Here is a 22359-nt window from a genome sequence, read left to right as displayed (position 1 = left end):
TTTGAAAGCATATGGAAGCCATTTGATAACTTTTAACAGTAACAATGAACAACTGAGTATGGTAACAAGTTCAGCAGGCTCTGGTTGAAAAATCTTAAGAAAATGGTTGATTTTCCTATATGTGTTTATATTTGCTATGTATTTTGTTTCAGGAAAAATGGAACACACACACACACACACACACACACACACACACACACCACTCTGAGGTTTGAAATTTATTTTTTGATGGTACCAAGCCAAAGTTCTGACTCTCCTTTCAAGAACAGATCTACAGGCATTCCCAAGGCACAGTCATTAGTTTATCTTTAAGTAAATATTTTGATTGTCAGACAGCTTGTTGCAAACAAGGTTTTTTTTTCTTCCCAAATGCTCATTCCTGGTGCACCCAAGTCAGCTTGCACATCACTCATTTAACAATCTGCGCATGTGCTCCAATGCAAGATCATCCTAAGGCAGCTGAAGAACGGGGCAGGAAAAGCATGCTTTGTGAGCGTTTCATTTAAAAGGACTCCAGAGCACGGGGCCTGGGTTTTCTCTCAGTTTTGTGGTCTCCGCACTCCATTATCATAAAGCTTAGGAAATGAGCTATTACCCACCACCATCCCTCGTAACTGCTATTACGGAAAATCACACACTCACAAAACAGCATTAATTGTCAGAATTAGCAACCATTTAAAAGGCAGCTGTTCTTTCACTCTTAAATAGGCTCCAAATTTCAGATTCTCCCTGTGTCTTGGCTGCTCCATCTATGCCTCTTACACACACACACACACACACACACACACACACACACACACACACGTGGCATGCACACACAATGGATCCTTAGGCGAACAATTTTTTAAACGATCTATATTTTTATGAAAAAAACCCACAGAAAATCCCATTTATTAAGCAACATTCCTCGCCCCAGTACTTGCCATCATTGTTACAATCGGCTGGAAGGCTTCCAGACTAAGCAGCAGCAGTTTCCAAACCTGCAGGTGGAAAGGCTGTTTTGTGTGGGTTGGGGGTGGGGGTGGAAGAGTAGTATCTCTTTAAGAGTCAACAGTAAATTAACTTGCCCATAAGAGTGAAATAATTAGCAGTTAGTAGCTTATTAAAAGAATGGCAAAGGCCAAGCTGCCATCTGGGATCTCCAGTTTCTTGTGATTGTTATTATGTCAAGATGGGCCAGTATGCAGTTAGCGTTCATGTCGCTGTGCCTGCCCTTACTTCACATGTAAATTTTAGGGAAAGATGAAACACTTTTAGAATCAGATGTCCATCAGAAATCATGGTGAGTCTGGCTCTTTACAAAGCATATGTTCTTTTCCTCCTCTGCTATTCTATTCACTACTAAATGCCTTGGGGTGGGAGGGAGGAAAAAACCCAATGATATCAATTAGATATGGTCTTTGTGCAAAGGGAAACCTGAGCTCCATTGAAAACAAGGCCAGGCTGTCCCACAAAAGCACAACATGACTGCCTCTGTGTACACACAGGGGAAACCACAATGGCTCTGTCTCTCACAGTTCATCCTTCTTAATGAAGCTAAAGCCAGTGAAGACCTGCAGTGGATGGCTAGACAAGCACGCTCAGTTCTGGAGAGGGAATAAACATGGCTACTTAACACAGAGTATCAGGACATAAACTTAAAGAGTGACAGACACAGCATAGCTCCTAATCTGGACACTGTTGGCAAGACTATATATACATATATGAGAATATGTGTAAGAATATATTTAATAGTATATGCAGATAGCTTCTGAAACTTTAAGCTGCATGCTTAGAAGCATGCATCATATTTTATATTTCATATGCTGTATCTCAATGATGATAATACACAAGTTAAAAATATCCTCCATGTATATGCACAAAACATATTCACTTTTCTGAGTCCGAGAATTTAAAATATGGGGGAGTTGAATAACTAAATGATTACCTAACAATTCCTTTAGAGAAAAGAAAAGCTTAATGTTAAAAGCTGTAGTAAGTAAAAAGAAGTAGATAGTTTAAGTCAGTCTAATGGAGAGGATGCAGCTGAAAGGTACTTTTAAATTCCCACAGAATCTTGACATCAATTGTCAGAGGGTCTGGATCAGGTTTGCTCCCTTCATCCATAGGATTCTCCGTGCCAGCAGGTCCTTGTTACTCCATGAATTTTGTTGAGGCCTCAGACCATTGGCTCTCTGTGAATATTTGTTGGCAGCTAAATAAACCTTGATTTGCAAATGTTGAAGAACAGACTCTATTAAATTCAGTCATAGATCACATTGAAATGAATTATTATTCATTATACCTACAAATGAAAGCTATGTATAGAAAGATATTATACCACAAAAACATATCAGTAAATTTTTGGACAAACTGTACCCATACGATACACAAATACTCCTGCCTTGCATACCTGAGAAAGGGCTCATGACTGATACAAGCTTAAACACATAAATAGTTATATCATGTGTATACTGTTGTCAATATTTTTCTAGCAGGCAACTCTTAAGTTTTTAAACATGAAATATATCATAAAGATAATACATTGTGACTCAACTATCTTTTGCATTCAAGCAATATCAAAGTCAAGTACTAATGGATATACATAAAAACCTGCTATTGAAAACTATACATCCCTTCAGTGCAACCAACTTGACTTGTTACACAAAGACCCATACAAATAGGAAATCTATAAAGTAATTTCTTTTATGTATTATCAACAGAAATTTAGCTGAGACACTCCACTGGCCGAGCATGTGTTTTATTAATATATCTACTGTTCACATTCACAATTTTTTAAATGTTCCAAAATAAAACAATCATGTAAAAAGATGTCTTCAGTGTTGAATAAAATTTCTGAACAAGGAAAGAAGTAACCCATCCTTCATATTTTAAAGCCCCATTTTAAAGTCATCACTGCTGAAATACAAAGCTACTAAAATCAGGCAATTTACCTCTTAGGTTTCAAAGACACTCATTTTTCTCCCCAAAGATTTCCAAAACATTCAACGAAGGAAGGTAGAAACATGGAAAGTAGGCTTTTTATTTTTAAGAAAGTGATTTTATTCATTGTTAAGAGGAAAAAAATGTGGATGAGAAACAAATGAGACAAGAGATGGAAATGTAATGTTGCCTCTATTTTATTATAATTAGATATTTATAGAGCACAGATGAGTTTATTTTCATAATTAGGAGCTGGCATTGCATGTACTAATTTGCATAAATAGTTGGCTATCAAGACAGTAACTTATTTGCAGGGCGCTTGAATCCTAGCAGGGACTACAGGGAGCTCAGCTCCTCGAATCAGTTCCCTTAATATTATTACCAGCAAAATACAGTCTACATGAAATAATGTGCAAGTTCACATAGCTTGATTAGCTCCTTCCAGTTTGGACAGTGTTTATTTGTTCAGCATTGGAAGGCCAACGATCAAGTCTACATGGAAAAAGCACACATAAATAAATCATAGTCTCTAATATCTGAAGGCCAAGAATGCTCAACTAGTCCAGTAAGAGTTTTGTAGGAAAAAGAGAAAGGAAGTCAGGATCCATAGCAATTCATATGATACATAGCCTATCACTCATTGACAGTTATCAAAGAAGAAAACTATCTTTTTTCCTGGTCGCTCTCAACCATCTCCATAACTTCTTATACTTGCTTTCACCACTCAAAAAATACCAAACTTTCTAGAACACATGAATGAAACTTTACGATAGTAGCAGAAGGAGAAAGACTTCCAAAATTGACTGTTATAGATAAAAATAAAATTCAGCATGCTTCTGGTGGATCTCTTCTGCCAACTGCTCACATCCAACAAGAAATCTTGGAGAAATAGTTTACCCCATATCTTTCTTTTCAAACAGGACAAAAACTTGTTGTTTGACTCATTTGGCACGTGCTATGTGTACACTATGTATAACCACATTCATCTACACTGTAGATTGTACAATGCTGATGCTATGGGGACAGAATGAAGTTAGAAGCTGACATGTTTTTATAAAACACACTTCCAGTCTATCCTGAAGCCCTGGTGAAGCACAACCCACATTCTACCATACTAGGAAGAGTACTCCAGTTTACCACAGTGTCTGCTACCACCACCTAGTGTTTCCTTCCCATTCTTAGCTCTAGTCTTTAGCTGTAAGGTCTCTGTTGGTTCTGAGGTCTACATCTGCAACTCCTGCTCCAAATTCAATTTCACGGGAAAGTATCTGATCACTTACCTCAGTGGAGCCAGTCTCCAAATGGGCAAGAGAAAGAGGAATGGACCCGAACATGCTCTCAATTCTTAAGCAGAAGTCATGGAGATCATGTCTCAAAGCTAGAAAACGTTGATTTCTAAAGAATTCTTCTGGTCAGCTACTTCTGGGTAAAACCTCTCTTGCCTTTGGCCACATGCTATCTAAAGGCTTCGTGAATGCAGAGGCTGACATTATGCCTGAACCCCTGCTCAGTTCTGTAGGCTTAACTTCACAGGACTCACTGTTTTATCACCGGGTTTTTAAAGAATGACAAGATCTGAGGCATCTCTATTCTTTTCTCTGACAAACGCTTAAAAATAATTCAAGACCTTCTCACTTTTACCCTGGTATAATCCGCAACCATTTCCTCTAATATTGTATACACAGCACCAAGAGAAGACCCAGCAGCAGAGAGCACTGGAGCCAGAATATGTGCTCTCATCCCATGACCCTTGGTACTCCTTTGATTAGTGGGTTCCGGAAATAAGGATAGCAGTAAGGGGTGCAAGCATTTGAAGGAGAATGACCCCATTAACAACATCACAACTGAAAAATCAAACACTACCTATTTCTACCCCCATATCTAAAGCCAATTGTTTGATTTAGTTAAACATTACCCAATTCTATTGGCAGCCATCATGTATAGCTCTGAACCAAATTCTGAGCTCATGAAGTATGGCTGTCAGTGATGGCCAAGACACAGCCACTTATACTTTCCTGGGGGCAAATGATGATTGAAACATGAGTACACCTCATGCATCATGCAAGACAGTTGGGTAGAGGCACTGTATAATAGAAGCATGAAGTCTGACAGACCTAGGAGATTGAACCTTGGGATAGGAGAAGGGAAATGGGTATACACAGGCATTTGGACAAAAGGGAAGAGCTCAAAGAAAAGCTTACAGGAAGGAAAAAGCAATGTGGGTTGACATAAAGGGCACTGGAGTCGGCTTTAGGAGGCTGAAGGGTTGACAGAAGTCTCAGTGGGACCAGGTCACATGTAAAGCCTAAGACAGAATATCTCGACAATGTCTCCGTGAGAGTCCACCAAAAGCTCCTTGAGCTGATGAGCTACGTGAAAGGATTTCATTTCAATTTTGCTTTATTTTCACTTTGGGGAAAATGATTGACAGCAAGATAAAGGCTAGAAACTTTGAATTCCTTCCTCATATCTCACATTATACTAAACACATCTGGACATTAGCCAATGAAAACAATGCCTTCCACATACTTCCAATCTATAGAGAAAGAGTGGCCCGATCCTCAATAAGTTTAACACAAGTTGTTAGAAAGATGGAGGGAAAGCTCAACACTGCATGCAATGTTTAAGGACAACATGAAGTCAAATAGAATTCTAAGTGTGAGTTCTGGTAGGAGGGAAGATCATGGAGAAGGGCTCATTAAGATAAAGGGGAGCTGGAAAAGTAAGAAGTCTTACAAGGTAAGCTAGTGGTCTGTATGTCTGAAGCAGTAATTTTGTATGGAAACACAAGGGCAAAGGTTAAATTAGGAAAACAAGGCCACACTGGAGACTGCTCTGGAAGTGAAGTGGCTAATCCTGTATCCTACATGGTAGACAGCAGAGCTTACAGAGTTCTTGATCAGTGGGCTGACTGGAAGCAAAAAAGCAACAGGAAGACAAGCTAGGGTAATGACCTAATAAGTTCTGGATGCAGACAGAGATGTAAAAGTCATTCTAGAGCCAGTCACAGAAAACTCTCTCTGCTGACTGCCTTGGAGGGGGAGCCTTCATGAAGGAGGAAGTTAGTAAGCAGTTACTGTTGGTCAAGCCTGGGTGGTGAGGAAGATGGGGTATTGGAAAAGGAAACTGATTTTGTAGACAAATGACATTAAGGTTGACTCTGGACATATTGCGGTGACAGTACTAGGTAACATTTATATGGATATATGTTACAGCAAATGTAAGGTGACAGGCTAGAACTTAAGGCCAATCAGAGTCTGAAAGGCAGATAGAAGGAAAGTGCGTGAGATCATCTTTGTTATCTCAGACAGACCACACAGAGGGATTCTGATTTGGATTTGATTCTCATTTAAGTCACTTAACATCTCTCTGAATCTTGTTATCAGTACTATTAAACATAGATAATGTCACCACAGACCTCAGAATAGTAGATATTAAGTATGAAAAGACTCACAAAGCACAGAACACAATGGCCAGCATGCAGGAGTATAGGTAGTAGTGATGGTGACAGCAATGACCTGCAGAAAGACCATGGGTGCAAAAGTCCACAGATACCCAAATGCCATTTCATGGGGATGTTTAGAGGAAAAGATAAAAAGTCATGAGGAAAAGAGAGGAGAGGAGAGAAGAGGAGAGGAGAGGGGAGGGGAGGGGAGGGGTGAGGAGAGGAGAGGAGAGGAGAGGAGAGGAGAGGAGAGGAGAGGAGAGGAGAGGAGAGGGTATCACACATTTTCAATTAACTACATCATGAGCAAATAGTGGGTGGTTTCACCTATAAAGTGGTCTCTGGCCATTGGCCTCTTCCTCGTCCTCACCTACTCTTTACTGAAGGTGTCAATCCAGCAATGGGTTAAGGGTTCAGGGTAGCACATTTCTGAGAATGAATCCACTTGGGCTTAGCATTAAAGGAGTTGTCAAGCAGCCTTAGCATTAAAGGAGCTGGCTACTATCCAAGCTCAAACGGGAAAGAGCCAAAACCCTACCAAGGCAGTTGTACAGAAAACACAAAACCGAAATGAGAGATGACCAGTTTACCAACAAGTCCTCGACGGAGCATTTTGAAAACCTTGTCAGGCCCGTCTTTGGGTCATATCCTCACACCAGAATTCACTCACTCTACTTATGCTATTCAGCAACTTTTGAAGGAAACAGCAGTGCACCCACCCACCAAGACGAGGGAGAATTATCCAGGAGGGGAGAATGAATGGAGATTCATATTTATAATTTATCAGCTAACTTCTCTTTCACTCCCGCACAACTAACCTAATCTTAGCAGATGAGCCAGGTTCTCTGGGCTTAGCAATGAATGCATGCATCTAGCCACCCAAAGTGTAGAGGCACAGTGAGGTGTAAGAAGTCCACCCACATAGTTCGTCACCTCTCCTCCTGACCACCTGGCAGAAGGTGGGCTTCGTCCATTCACATCCCACATCACCTGTCTGCTCTTCCGCCTGCCAGGGTAATATAGTTCTGTCTTTACAATTTTCCATGTTTCCCCGGTTCCACCTTTCTTAGCCTACTGCCCCTAGTCTTAATATTCCATCTCCCACAAATACAAAAATTGCAACAGTGAAGGAAAGAAGAGTGATAGACACCCCAAAAATCTACAGTTAGTAAGATTAGGCAATTCTCCAGTCCTCTCCCTTTCTCTTCCATCATCACCCCAGTGCTGCTGATACCCCAAATTCAGTTATATATAAAATCCAGCAATTATGGGACATCTTGTCCTACCTCCCCTGTGCCTGAAACATACATCCCAAGAAAGGATCTTAGAACACTCTCCAATGTGTTTCCACTTTGAGAGACCCTATTCCTGTTAGATACCATATAATACCATGCTTAAGACTGGCTTTGGGCAGAAGCAGAAACATCCCTAACATTTAATACAGGGTTCACTGAAGGATAGCAGTGACAAAAGCATTTTAATTTTTCCATGCTGTTAAAAGCAATAACTTCTAGCAGGTCCTATATAGTCATCAAATCAACAGTTCCCCCCCTACACAAATATTTCAAAAATGCACATTGATAAGTTAATAGAATGGTAAAAAATAAAGTCATCTACCTTTACTTCTACCTACAGAAAGGAAGCAGAAGGTCCAGATAAGGAGAGGAAGCATGGAGTCCACCATGGAGGCGGCAAGAGAGAGCAAGAGAAAGAGAGTGGACATCAGCACGCCGCAGACACACTGAGAAACAACATACATGGCAAATCACAGGACAGACAGCACAGGAAGTTGCCCCACAGCATCCTCAGAAGACAGCACAAGCAAATGCATGATGGGAGGCTTAAGGATCAAATGCTGGAGCCAGCCAGGCTGCTTCCATTGGCTTCACGTTCAAGCTTCATCCATTCATTTCTTCTCAGTTCTCTCCTTAGAAACATGGCAAAGTCCTCATGCAAAGAGCACTGCGCAGCTACATGGATGTGAAACTGCACACATATAACAAATCTTACAAAACATGGTTAGGAAAAGTCTTTTGAGAATCTTGGGTCTCTCACATTTTCCCAACGTTCACATGAGATATGAGGACCCAGAGTGTGACATACAATATAAGAGGTGTACACACAACACACATAAATACCACGTGTATTCGTGGAAATTAAATACTAATTCCTGGGATTTCGTGGGAGCTGAGCAGAAGCCCCTTACTATGTGCAGAAGGAGGCCATGGGCATTGGTAGTGAGAAGAATGAAGTTTTTTTAAGTTGTCATTATAGGGGGAAGAATGGATAAGAGGGTGGAAAAATGAGAGGAAAAAGGAATAGGGAAGCCAAAGGGTTTTCTTAAGTCAAATTAAACCTCCAATAGAAACTTTAAAACCTCAGCAGCACCATCACCCGGAAGAATTCTGCATCTTTTCCTGAAAGCCCCTCAAAGGAGGAATTCACAGCATCTGTGTTTGCATAATTCTTTTCTTCTTTTCTAGAAGGGATACTAGCTGGGAGTGTGGTTGTACTCGAGTGCCCCACAAGTATACATATGGTGTTAGAGTAAGGTATAATAGAGTCACCAAGTGCTGTTCATACCAACAGCAGGATCTAGCCTTTCTAGGATGCGTTTGTGTCTGAAATAAGCTAAGTTAAGATCACATCAGCCTATCCTCATGCCCTGTGATACTAGCAATATGATATGTGTAGTACTTGGAGGCACTTGAAATGCTGGGAGACCTCACAAAGGGAACCCAGGAGCAGAAGGCTGAAGAACACAGAAGTCCTGCCATCAGAACTGATGTCCTGCTTTTATGATGTTATTTGTCATCAAGTTTGGACCTTTAAATTCTGGAAAGTCATAGACCTCTGTTCTTCTTACTTCAAAGGAAAAGGCTTCTGTTTCTCAAAACTGTGCAAATACTAGGTCCATATCAAGGCTGTCCTCTACTCATACTCACTTGTTGGGAGTACTTGTTTCTCTCACCTCGCTATAGGAACAGACAGCCCTCATTCTAGAAACCCTGGAGAACTCACCTGACCCTCCCCCTCAGATTGACAGTAATTTCTGCTTTCTATAAAACCAACACTGTCTTGAAATTTATGGAGTCCACACCTTGGCTCACGCTGTGGAAAACACTTATATCAGAAAAGCATAGTGATTCATTCAAGATATCCTCAACTGGCCATCTGCAACTGCTAACCAATGTCTTTCAGCCCTGGATGGTTACTTGATCTGATGTAATCTCTATGGCCAAACCATCTGATGGGTTGATTTGAGAGACTAGGGGACAGGAAGTGGCCGTACATTCTCAAAGATCAAGAAAAAAAGTCACATGTGGAACCACATCTTTCTTTACTTTTATTCCCCCAAAGGAGAATTGAGTCTGATAGGTGTTTTGAAAAGAAACAGATAAGAAAAATTAAAGAGCCGTCTTTTAGTGATAGGGCAAGGCAGGTAGACCAATCTTGCAATCACCCCAAGGCTTGGAAGAAACACAATAGTAGCAATTGAACAGTGAAGCAAAAGACAATTTTAAGTGGGCTCAGTTCTCAGATCCTGATTTGGGCTGATAATGTGGAAAATTTTTACTTAGGAGAGAAGGCTTCATTCACAGCCCACCCAATGCCTAACCAAGCTGAATTTCCTGCACACTTCATTCCCTGCATATTTGAATATTTTAGGTTGCAGATGCCGAACTTACAGATCTTTATATGCAGTTTTCTTCGGGGTGTATAATGAGTTAGAATCCTGCCATAAGAACATTAGCATGTTCTTGTGGTGATTCTTTTTTCTTTCTTTAATATGAAATTTAAAACATTAAAACCCCCAAATGGCTTCTTTTGACCAGGAAGGGTGGAGTATCACTAAGATAGCAGTGGAATGGAGGGGTGGACACACAGCAAACCTTTACCCAGAGTCAAGTTCAAGGAGAAACCTAGATCCTTGCTCCCAAGCTGGGCCCCAGCCTGGGGCCAGGGTAAGAGCAGGAGGAAGTTAACCGCCTGGTTGCTCTGAAATTAGCTTCATTCACCCCCATTATCACCGTGTCATGCCTTGTTTCATGCTTTCCTCTTAGAGGCAGCCCAGCAGGGCAGCTGTCCTGCCTGGCCCAGATGACAAATGGTGAGGAGCAATGGAGAAGCTGAGAGTAGGAGGTGGGATACCATGATGCAGCAGGAAAGGTGTTCCTCCACAGCAGAGTGACCCCTGCTGCAGCCTGGCCCACAGCAGGAGGCACAGGCAGCAAATGGCCTTCTGTGGAGGAGGCTCTGAATGAGCAGCCAGAGGTGCAGAGGCAAGCAGTTCAGGCATCTCAGGACCACAGCACAGACACCTACCTTGTTCACTCATCATAAGATGGGAGAGGCCTGGAGGGGGTGGGGGGAGAGAGAGAGAGAGAGAGAGAGAGAGAGAGAGAGAGAGAGAGAGAGAGAGAGGAAGAAGAAAAAAAGAGAAAAGATGGTTAAAATCCCAAAACAATCTTCTCTAAATTCTTGCACAGAAGAAAGTATAGACAGGACACATGTACACCCAGCAGCATGCACACCCTGAACACCAGCCCCCATGCTATGGGAGACGCTGGCCCTCCCATCTAAAGAGCAGGTTTTGGATAATTCCAAGGGCTTTCTTTTTATTGTTATTCTAGGCAATCTGAAGGATTTGAGATAGATCTATTAAGATTAAGTCTCTGGGAAAGAGACTCAAAGTATCAGGTAACGGTTTCTTTCTTTCAAATTACTTGCACCAGTAATACATGTTCACAGCAGAAACTGGGGTAAGTCCAAAGGATAAACAAAGAAGAGAATCAGTTATAATCTCACCATCCAGAGAGTACCATGCATTTCTTTCCCTACGCATTGTATCATTCTCAACAGAAATTGTATGATATTGAACACACCAACAGACTTCCTACTTGCAAGGATTGCTCAAACTACCTTAAGACCATTTCTGTCTTATTCACCTTTGCCAGTAATGACTGTACTCCATTCAGACGTAGACTCTTCTGATGTATTAGAAGGCCCATGTTCCATGAGGAAGAGCAATCCCTTAACTGAATGGGTTAAAGAAGGCCTACAATGTTCCTATAAACAATTAACGGGACTTCTGGAGAGTCCTCACTGGAGGCAAATTCAGCCCTAGGACAAGAAAACCATCAGCTCTGATAAACCTAACAGAAAAGGTTTCTAACCAATAGCAGACTGCATGAATTGTTTACTCTTAAGCTGTTTCTGTACCAGTGAAAACATTTCACAAAACCCAGATCACCCCGGAGATCTTCTACTAGCAAAACTCAGGGATATAGAGGATTAATAAAGGACAAAAAGCCCTCTAAAGTATGGAAATCTCTAAATGTTTTGGAGATTACTAGAGATTTAGAAAAGTAATCAGGGGCTAAATGTAGGTCAAGAAACTGACTTTTAAAAGATCAGTGATATATTAAATACATAGATGCACGTGCCATAAATGTCACGGAGTCTATTTTTTAAATAAATTTCATTAAACTATAATCATATTTTAAAAGCTCAGGTTCTGGCATTCAGTGTGGTAGGAGCAGGATTAACAGTCATGGGGGAATGGAATTATGCCAAGACAGGTGAGCCTCACAATTTACTTTGTTAAAAAAGAAAAGAAATATGCTCTCTTTTTTTTTCTTTTTCTTTTTTTCTTCTGGTCTTCTTCAGGGCACAGGAATAGAAAGGAGAGAGCGGAAAGGAGCTTAGATTTGTGTAAGGGAAGGTACACAGAAACAACTTTTCCTCCATAGCTGATGCTTCTGGGCCAAGTCCTAGGTATCAGCATCATAGTCAAAAAGCACAAAGGACAAAGGATGTGGGGGCAGGTGTGGGCGCCTGTGGAGATAGAAATGACAGGGAAGGGGTATACACAAATCCAGAGATCTCTGTCACCTTCAGGAAATAAAAGAGTAAAGATCTGGAAAGATTTCTCAGAATAAAACAGGGGGGCATAAAAGGCTTTTTGGTTAGCTTTGGGTGGGGGACAACTAATTTACACCTGAGACTGAAGATATTTATAGCTTCAACAGGAGTAGGAAGGAGATGCAAGATTCCATCTGATCCAAAAATGCATGTAGCATTTCCGCCATGAAGAATAAATTGGCTATTTTGTGGTAAAAGGTACGAAGGCACTAGAGAAACCCACCAGTGGGGCTCCAGCTTATGTGTTTCCTAAAAATATAAAGATAAAGAGTAAAGATCTAGGGCTACATGCCAACTATGCTAAATTAGAATCCTGGGGTGGAGTAAGGGCTGGGCAAGACCTGGAACTTAAATCAGTTGCTCACAGGATTCCTATGCTCATAAAACTTTGAGAGCTACCCCTTTACAGTGGCATATAAATCAAGTGTTGGTAAATTAAATTATATGATAAATGTAGTAAGAGGAATTGGATGTTTAATGGAACCCTGCTGTGGATCCTTTTGCCTTTTGTGAAGGGAAGAATCCTTTTAAAATGCAAATAATCTACCACTGTGTGTGTGTGTGTGTGTGTGTGTGTGCTTTTTTAATTCAAATATGTACTTATCAGCTTTTATTAGGCTACCTACATCATTGTAGCATTATCAGTCAAGGAAAAATGTTCATCTTCTACCTTATCTAAAAGGCTTTAAGTAGACATATTAAGCCAGGAACGCAGGCATGGAATTGTAACGTCAAACTTTGGTGTTGATGAATGGAGCAAAATAGACAATCACACCAGGAACGAACCAGGATGCAAGAAGGGAGAAGGCCAGCATATGGTTTGTTTCTTATTTTACATCTTGTGAGAAGAATCTTACTTTATTATTAAGAGTCATATATTAATTTTTCTTGTACAAATCTATCCTCTAAGATTATAGAATAAAGTAGCCATTAATTCTGGAATAGTCTTTTTCTAATCTAGTTTCTTTTCTACCTCAAAACACTGTTTGCCATTTAAAATGTCAGCAATACTCCAAGAAAAAAGAGGTCATGAGTTAGGGTGGGGAGAATGGAAAGGGTTAGAAAGAAGAAAGGAAGGGAAGAAATGATGTAATTATATTTTAATTTTGAAAATAGCAAATAAAAAAATTTCAGCTCCTTTAACAGCTAAGGAAGATACCAGCCACCCATACACCAATCTAATGAAGTATTACTATATGCAAAGACCAGGGAATGAAAATACAAGTAAGTACAGCAAAGTCCTTGGCCTCCAGGAATTTAGCAACTCGCAGGGAAGGAGTGTGTGCGTTTATATTCACACAGATGGCTTGATACTGGAGCATGACAGGGTAGGAAATTTAATAAGTGGTTCTAGAGCCAGACTAGAATCTCACCTCTGCTATTTTATACCTGGTAACTTTAAGAAAATTATTGCATGTTTCTGGACTTCGATTTTTCCTATCTAGAGAATATGAATAATTATGATCATTTCACATACTGCTTTGAGATTTAAATATATTAATATAAGTCTATGTCAATGATTCTGAACTTTCCTAATGTTGAGACCCTTTCACGCCTTTTCATGCTGTGATGATTTGAACCATACAATTATTTTGTTGCTATTTCACATCTGTAATTTTGTTACTGTTGAATCATAATGTAAATATCTGATAGCCAATCCCAAAAGGGGTCAATACCGACAGGTTGAGAAACACTTGTCTTTTTCATGAGAAAATATGCCTACACGTGGTAGGAGCTGTGTAATAATTGCTGTTAGACCTACTATGCTATAAAAATATATAGCCACTGGGTATAAAATTAACTCAAATAAATCAGTAGCCTTCCTCTACACAAAAGAGAAACAAGTCGAGAAAGAAATTAAGGAAACGACACCCTTCATAATAGATCCAAATAATATAAAGTACCTTGGTGTGACTTTAACCAAGCAAGTAAAAGATTTGTACAATAAGAACTTCAAGACTCTGAAGAAAGAAATTGAAGAAGACCTCAGAAGATGGAAAGATCTCCCATGCTCATGGATTGGCAGGATTAATATAGTAAAAATGGCCGTTTTACCAAAAGTGATCTACGGATTCAATGCAATCCCCATCAAAATACCAATGCAATTCTTCAAAGAGTTAGACAGAACAATTTGCAAAATCATCTGGAATAACAAGAAACCCAGGATAGCTAAAACTATCCTCAACAATAAAAGGACTTCAGGGGGAATCACTATCCCTTAACTCAAGCAGTATTACAGAGCAATAGTGATAAAAACTGCATGGTATTGGTACAGAGACAGACAGATACACCAGTGGAATAGAATTGAAGACCCAGAAATGAACCCACACACCTATGGTCACTTGATTTTTGACAAAGGAGCCAAAACCATCCAATGGAAAAAAGATAGCATTTTCAGCAAATGGTGCTGGTTCAACTGGAGGGCAACATGTAGAAGAATGCAGATCGATCCATGCTTATCACCCTGTACAAAGCTTAAGTCCAAGTGGATCAAGGACCTCCACATCAAACCAGATACACTCAAACTAATAGAAGAAAATCTAGGGAAGCATCTGGAAAACATGGGCACTGGAAAAAATTTCCTGAACAAAACACCAATGGCTTATGCTCTAAGATCAAGAATCGACAAATGGGATCTCATAAAACTGCAAAGTTTCTGTAAGGCAAAGGACACTGTGGTTAGAACAAAATGGCAACCAACAGATTGGGAAAAGATCTTTACCAATTCTACAACAGATAGAGGCCTTATATCCAAAATATACAAAGAACTCAAGAAGTTAGACCGCAGGGAGACAAATAACCCTATTAAAAAATGGGGTTCAGAGCTAAACAAAGAATTCACAGCTGAGGAATGCCGAATGGCTGAGAAACACCTAAAGAAATGTTCAACATCTTTAGTCATAAGGGAAATGCAAATCAAAACAACCCTGAGATTTCACCTCACACCAGTGAGAATGGCTAAGATCAAAAACTCAGGTGACAGCAGATGCTGGCGAGGATGTGGAGAAAGAGGAACACTCCTCCATTGTTGGTGGGATTGCAGACTGGTACAACCATTCTGGAAATCAGTCTGGAGGTTCCTCAGAAAATTGGACATTGAACTGCCTGAGGATCCAGCTATACCTCTCTTGGGCATATACCCAAAAGATGCCCCAACATATAAAAAAGACACATGCTCCACTATGTTCATCGCAGCCTTATTTATAATAGCCAGAAGCTGGAAAGAACCCAGATGCCCTTCAACAGAGGAATGGATACAGAAAATGTGGTAAATCTACACAATGGAATATTACTCAGCTATCAAAAACAATGACTTTATGAAATTCGTAGGCAAATGGTTGGAACTGGAAAATATCATCCTGAGTGAGCTAACCCAATCACAGAAAAACACACATGGTATGCACTCATTGATAAGTGGCTATTAGCCCAAATGCTTGAATTACCCTAGATGCCTAGAACAAATGAAACTCAAGACGGATGATCAAAATGTGAATGCTTCACTCCTTCTTTAAAAGGGGAACAAGAATACCCTTGGCAGGGAATAGAGAGGCAAAGATTAAAACAGACACAGAAGGAACACCCATTCAGAGCCTGCCCCACATGTGGCCCATACATATACAGCCATCCAATTAGACAAGATGGATGAAGCAAAGAAGTGCAGGCCGACAGGAGCCAGATGTAGATCGCTCCTGAGAGACACAGCCAGAATACAGCAAACACAGAGGCGAATGCCAGCAGCAAACCACTGAACTGAGAACGGGACCCCCGTTGAAGGAATCAGAGAAAGAACTGGAAGAGCTTGAAGGGGCTCGAGACCCCATATGTACAACAATGCCAACCAACCAGAGCTTCCAGGGACTAAGCCACTACCTAAAGACTATACATGGAATGACCCTGGACTCTGACCTCATAGGTAGCAATGAATATCCTAGTAAGAGCACCAGTGGAAGGGGAAGCCCTGGGTCCTGCTAAGACTGAACCCCCAGTGAACTAGATTGTTGGGGGGAGGGCGGCAATGGGGGGAGGACGGCAATGGGGGGGAGGATGGGGAGGGGAACACCCATAAGGAAGGGGAGGGGGAGGGGGATGTTTGCCCGGAAACCGGGAAAGGGAATAACACTCGAAATGTATATAAGAAATACTCAAGTTAATAAAAAATAAATAAATAAATTAAATTAAAAAATATGTATATAGCCACACAGAGAAACATGTACATATTTACTGTCTGACACTCAGTATATGCTTGACAGCTGAATGAAAAAATTAATAGGGAGTATCTAATAGCTAGGTATCAAATTATGAATCCAGGCAATAAGACAAGTAGGGACTGATAAGAGGATGCTGCTTATTCAGAGAAAGTTCCTGCATAACAGGGAGACTTGAAATATGCCTTAGCTGTTGCTTAAGGGCTAGGGGTATGGCTCATTTTTACCTTAATCTTGTGAACATGAACACTTGAGTTTGAGCTTTAGAACCCACATAAAAATGCCAGACATTTTGGCTCATACTTGTAATCCCCAGAAAGGGGAAGACAGAGACAGGAGGATCCCTGAAACTCTCTGGTCACCCAGTCTGGTCTAGCCTAATCTGTCAACTTCAGGTGAATGACAGACACTATCTCAAAGGAAGTAGACAATCGAAGTTATTCTTTGTCCACCCCACCCATCCTCCACATACCTACGCACATGTAGACACATATAAATGCATGCATACACATGCATTTAAAAATGGCTTAAAATTTAGAGAGTTAGCATTGTGGGTAGTACCAAGACTACCCTGTTCTGATTTCCAGAAACAAGGGTACTTTTGGGCACATGGCAGGTATATAATAAATAGTGTACTCTATTGATAAAGGGATGGACACATATAATTAGCTTATATTTTAAAAGTAGATAATCCTAATAATCTAAACATGGAAGCCATAAATTTCAAGACCCAACAAGAAAATGGACTTAATCTTACAGCTGATGGGAGACACCTAGGGTTTATGGGCAGGCAAATGACCTAGAGAAAACAACATTGAAGAAAATGACTATTGCAACAGCATGGATAAAATGAAAGGAACAAAACAAAGGCAGATACAGGGTAAAGTTGAAGAGAAAGAATTTTCAAACAACAATGTCCATCAAGCATTTAGCATTATAGTACAATGGTCTGAGAGGGGATCCAGCTGAATGTAAAGACTTAAAACATTCTCTTCATGGTATAGGAGGTAAGTAAGTGAGGGAAGCCCGAAGGAAACAAGGTGTGTCTTAACCTTGTAAGGGTGGGATAGTTGTCTATGGAGTCAACATTATTCTAATTATATTTTTTCAAAATAGGGCTGTATGGTTTCCATAAAAAATAATGCTCAAAAAAATTAAAACAAGAATCATATAATTAGTAAGAAACAAAATGGGAGCCACACTAGATATAGGTTATATGTGTGGTTCATGGAGAATAGGTTAAAATGAAAATGGGCTTTCTGGTCAACCTCAGGACTGTTAAAATGAATGCTGATATCAGTGAATCCCATGATCACACATCTAGCTTCAGAGCTAGCTTGCTGACTTGGGTTAAAATATGGCATTCATTCTGGATCTGACATTCCAAGACTGTCATAAATACATAAGCTGAGTCAAGGGCCCATGGAAATAAAGGGTATTATAATTTTTAAAACAACCTTAGATTTTTTGATTTAAACAGAAACTAAATTATGACTCAAAACTCAATTCAATGAAAACCCACTTAAGATAGGTGATATGGAGCAGGAGATATGAATAAATGGCTATATGATTGGCATGCCATTAAGAATTGCCAACAACAGGATTCTTAGGCAACTGAAGTACCTTTTAGGGAATATTTACAACAATAATAGAAGGAAAGAATTAAAGTGTCTTCTATCTGAACCCTGACAAAGTGCTACTCTAGCTGGATCCAAGAACAGTCTACATCCCAACATAGATACAGAATGATTCCCTCCTCTTTTCCTTTAAGTGGCATTTGTGTCTGTATGTCTGTGATACACAGGTTGTCAGAGTATATACTAGAACAAAAGGAAGAAAAGATCACCAATCAGTAAGACATGCAAAGTTGAAATGCCTTGAAACAGACTGCAAATCATATGTAAAGTATATGCAAAAAATACATATGGCTGCCTAAACTGTTATACCCTTGGGGAAAACCCCCATGGAGATAGCTGATTTTGCCACTCAGGAAAATGGAAATGACTATGAAAGCTAAGTCATTTATCAGCAGCTGTGGCCATGATGAAGCCTGTCATGAGAATGACTAATTCAGAGTCTAAAAACCATTTATTGAAACAGGCAAGAGAAGGATACTACTATGTTCAGGAATCAGACCAGAAAGTTAAAGATCTCCAATATTTAAGCTAATGTTCTCTCTCTCTCTCTCTCTCTCTCTCTCTCTCTCTCTCTCTCTCTTCTCTTCTCTTCTCTCTTGGTCTCTGTCTCTTTGTCTCTGTCTCTCTCTGTCTCTCTGTCTCTCTGTCTCTCTGTCTCTCTGTCTCTCTCTCTCTCTCTCAAACTAGTATCATCCCATCTAGATAAGATGGTTTTCAATCTATTTTTCCTTCCTTCCTTCCTTCCTTCCTTCCTTCTTTCATTTACCTTACGGGGTAATTGAGAAAGTATTTCATAAAAGGACAGAGGAAGATAAAAGATTCAGGGTGGAGAAAACAAGTTATATCTTCCAGGATTTTTAATTCATTCACTTTCAAGATAATTTCACCCAAGTGATAAATTCCCATTTATCATCTTTTTTAATGTATTAAGGGAGTGACATTAAACGTCACTATTTGTTGCAAGCACCAACATTGAATTCTTACAGAGCCATGAGGAATTTTTTAATTACATAAAATCAAAAGGTAATGGAAATATTCACTTTGCATTTTCAGAAAAACCGAAAGAGACAGTGAATATGGAAAGGCTGGCAAAAATCTTGGCTGTGATGACATAGTCTCTAGAGCAGGGTGACTGGGAATTAGGGAAAGTAGGGGGAAAAATCCTCACACTGAGATTTGCATTTTAGAAAGTGAAGTAAATTAATATATATGTCTAATCCTTTTTCTTTTTTGCATATAATTCATAGGTTTATATTTATGAACATCTGCATTTGGGGTCAGAGGTTGATGTCAGGACACATACTCAAGCACTGTTATACCTTATTCACTGAAGCATTGCTACTCAACCAAAGCCAAAACCTATCAGTATGGCTACTCTTACCAGCCAGCTCATTCTGGGGATGCCCTGTCTCTACCTTCAGAGGTGGGAATTACAGGGGGGGCCACACCATCTACTCAGCATGTATGTGGGTTCTGGTGTTATAGATCTGAATTCTGATCCTCGTTCCTGAGGAGTAAGTGTTTAGCCACTAAGTAGTCTTTCCAGCCACAATATGTATTTCTATTTAAACATGAGGTTCTTCATTTATGGGACAATTTCTTGGGGTTATTAAACCATTTCCTTCTTGATGATACAAATCTAGATATAGACATATTCAAACTCAGATTTTTTGACATTATTGTATGAGAAGATCATCCACACAGACAAATTAATGATCTCCTCTCAAAGACAGGAGTGTGGTGTACAAAGTATTTGAAATAAAGGATGAATGAGGTATCTAGGCTATAGTTTGCCACATTAGATGAAACAGAGGTACGAGGTGTCATGAGAATTCTTAAAGGAAAGAGGAAGCAAAGATTTACTTAAGTCCACAGTTGCTCAAGACCAGCTCTTCTCCAGGCAATTCCTGACCTTCATTATAGGCTGTAGTCTCCTTTTCTCCCAGGAGTTCACTCTTACCTGACAGTCTACCCCAGGACTGACCCATACTTTGATCAATGATTTAGACAAGAATATTAATAGATCACTGTCTAGATGTTGTGATGACCTATAGCTCAGATGAATAGATAATTTACTAGTTACTATAATGAGGATCCAAAGAATGGAAAAAGACAAAAAATGAGATTTAATTTTAAGGGGTAAGCTTGTTGGTACATGCTCATAGTCATAGAACTCGAGGGCTGAGGAACGAAGATCATAAATTTGAAGCTAGCTTAGGCTATATAGCATCTCAAAAAATATCAAGGGGTAAATATAAATTCTGGCACACAAGCAGAAATCCGTATCTCCAACACTCCAGAAATTAAAAAGTTCAAGTCTCCTCTCCTCTCAGGACTGGCTGTTAATAAACACATGGTTTAGGGTCAGAGGATGGAATCATATATTAGAAATGTCATCAACCAGGTAGATAGAGGATAATCAGAAACTCAAAAACCATAGCAAATGCAGAATGGCTGAAAGAACTTTCATGTCCTCCCAGATATTAGAAAACTAGGTAAAGATATGAGTACCACTGTCAATCATTTTAAAAGCTGTACATGCAACAAAGAGACATACACATCCAGCATGAGCAGAGGGTGGAGCGAGGAAGTAACAGAAGAGAATCCACAAGATGCTTTAAGAACTAACTACTCCAAGCCCCCATAACACTAAGATCTATGAACACAAAGAGACCAAGCAACATAGTGAAATCAGATGAGGATCTTAATAGTTGGCTCATTCTGACCTATTATAAAATAACAGTTTTAATTGGTTCAAAGTACAATTCTAAGAATAGTACCCATGACCACAATGGTAGGTTTCAAGGATAACCTACTACCATTCCAGGTGAGTTATAGAAGCTTCTAGATGACTCCCTAACATAAATCCTGAGCTAAAACTTGAGAAACCACCTTTTCTACAAACTTGGCATAGTGCTATAGATCAGTTGAACAGGCAGACTGTGACAGTGGCAGCAGTGGCAGTGGTGGTGGCAGAGGTTGTTTCCAGAAACACAGGAAAGAAGGTGTCCTGATACTAGTTCTTTAGGCAGGGACCAGTTAGCCACATGTCTCTAATTCCCTTTGTAGGGTAAGAGCTGAATTAGATGCTCATTGTTTGCCTTGAGGCTAACTTTGCTCCGATGGCATGGTGACTGATTTAACAGTATTGCTTCCAATCATGACAATGAGTCATTGACAGCATCAATACGGCATAATCACAGGTCAAAGACTTTTACAGCATTCTCCTGATCCTCCTGTTAGTAGGTAGAAGAAATGGCAAGATTTCCTTCTGAATGAATGCCAGAAATGGCAAAGAGATGAAAGCATCCATGCTTTTCTCTCTAAGGGTTAAAGGATCAGGAAGAATGACTTTCAGAAAAGACTCATCCCACAATAGAGAAAGTCCTTGATCTCCCTGTCACGATGTTCCCTGAAACTGCTCCTCATTCATGACTAACATAAGACTAGAAAGAACAGTTGATGTCCCAATGAAAGAACTGCATCCAAACAGATCATGGTGTGCCAGATTTAACAGAATCAAAGAGGGGCCCCATGCTAAGTGAAACAGAGCAACTGTGCAAATCCAGGAAGGGGGAAGAAATGGCTTCACGGTCCACACAAAAATAGTGAAAGGTTTCACTGACTTCAACTTCGGCTTAACATTATAGTCATTAGAAAAGAAAGCTAAAGTGTTTGGTGCTGCCCTGAATGGGTATAGATTCTAGAACAAGGGCAATAGAGCTGCCTCTAATGCACTGATACCAATAACACCAAGAGAACTGTATACTGTGTGGGCAGCCTTCTGTAGAATGGGCACAGAGAAGAAAGAAAAGAAAAAGGTCGTTTTTCGGGGAGCAATAACACAGTAACCAAGATGAAAGAATAAAAACCCTTAGATGAGAATAGCCAAAGAAACTGGAGATGTGTTAGTCCTTAGAAAAGAAACTCCTCAAGGACAAAAGCCTTGACTTCAAACACTCAAACTGTAATTAGATCTGTCCTGTGGGTCTCCAAGGCCCAAAAGCCACACAGGTGTGGAAAGCTGTAGTAACTGAGGATAAGAATGAGCTCTAAAATATTCTGCCCTGCTGGAACAGAATGAAAAGTCCAAGGGATCAAGGAGCTGCTCATTGCCAAAGGGGTTCAAAGTAAGTGTGAATCAAATTTTACAAAAGAACTCCAAATTTTGTCACTGAGTCTTGATGACCCATTCAGTCCTTTGCATCCAAAACAAACTGATTTC

General features: G+C 40.0%; 1 protein-coding gene across 48 annotated transcripts in view; it reads right to left on the bottom strand.

Moving 5' to 3' along the window:
• The window catches only part of Nrxn3 (neurexin 3), a 1631407-nt gene that overhangs the window by 1494574 nt on the left and 114474 nt on the right, over positions 1 to 22359 (bottom strand). For 38 of the 48 annotated variants that reach the window (XM_063261446.1, XM_063261447.1, XM_063261425.1 and 35 more), the window contains one exon: positions 10694 to 10723. The exons of 9 other annotated variants lie outside the window; for them this stretch is intronic. In XM_063261446.1, coding sequence (XP_063117516.1) covers positions 10694 to 10723 — 30 coding nt within the window. Of the gene's footprint in view, positions 1 to 7984; positions 7997 to 10693; positions 10724 to 22359 lie in introns of all 48 variants that reach the window. One more of the 48 variants, NM_053817.3, reaches the window with a different exon arrangement.

The sequence above is a fragment of the Rattus norvegicus genome, chromosome 6 (assembly GCF_036323735.1).
Source record: "Rattus norvegicus strain BN/NHsdMcwi chromosome 6, GRCr8, whole genome shotgun sequence".
Lineage (NCBI taxonomy): Eukaryota > Metazoa > Chordata > Mammalia > Rodentia > Muridae > Rattus > Rattus norvegicus.
This window is presented reverse-complemented; position numbering and strand designations above follow the sequence as displayed.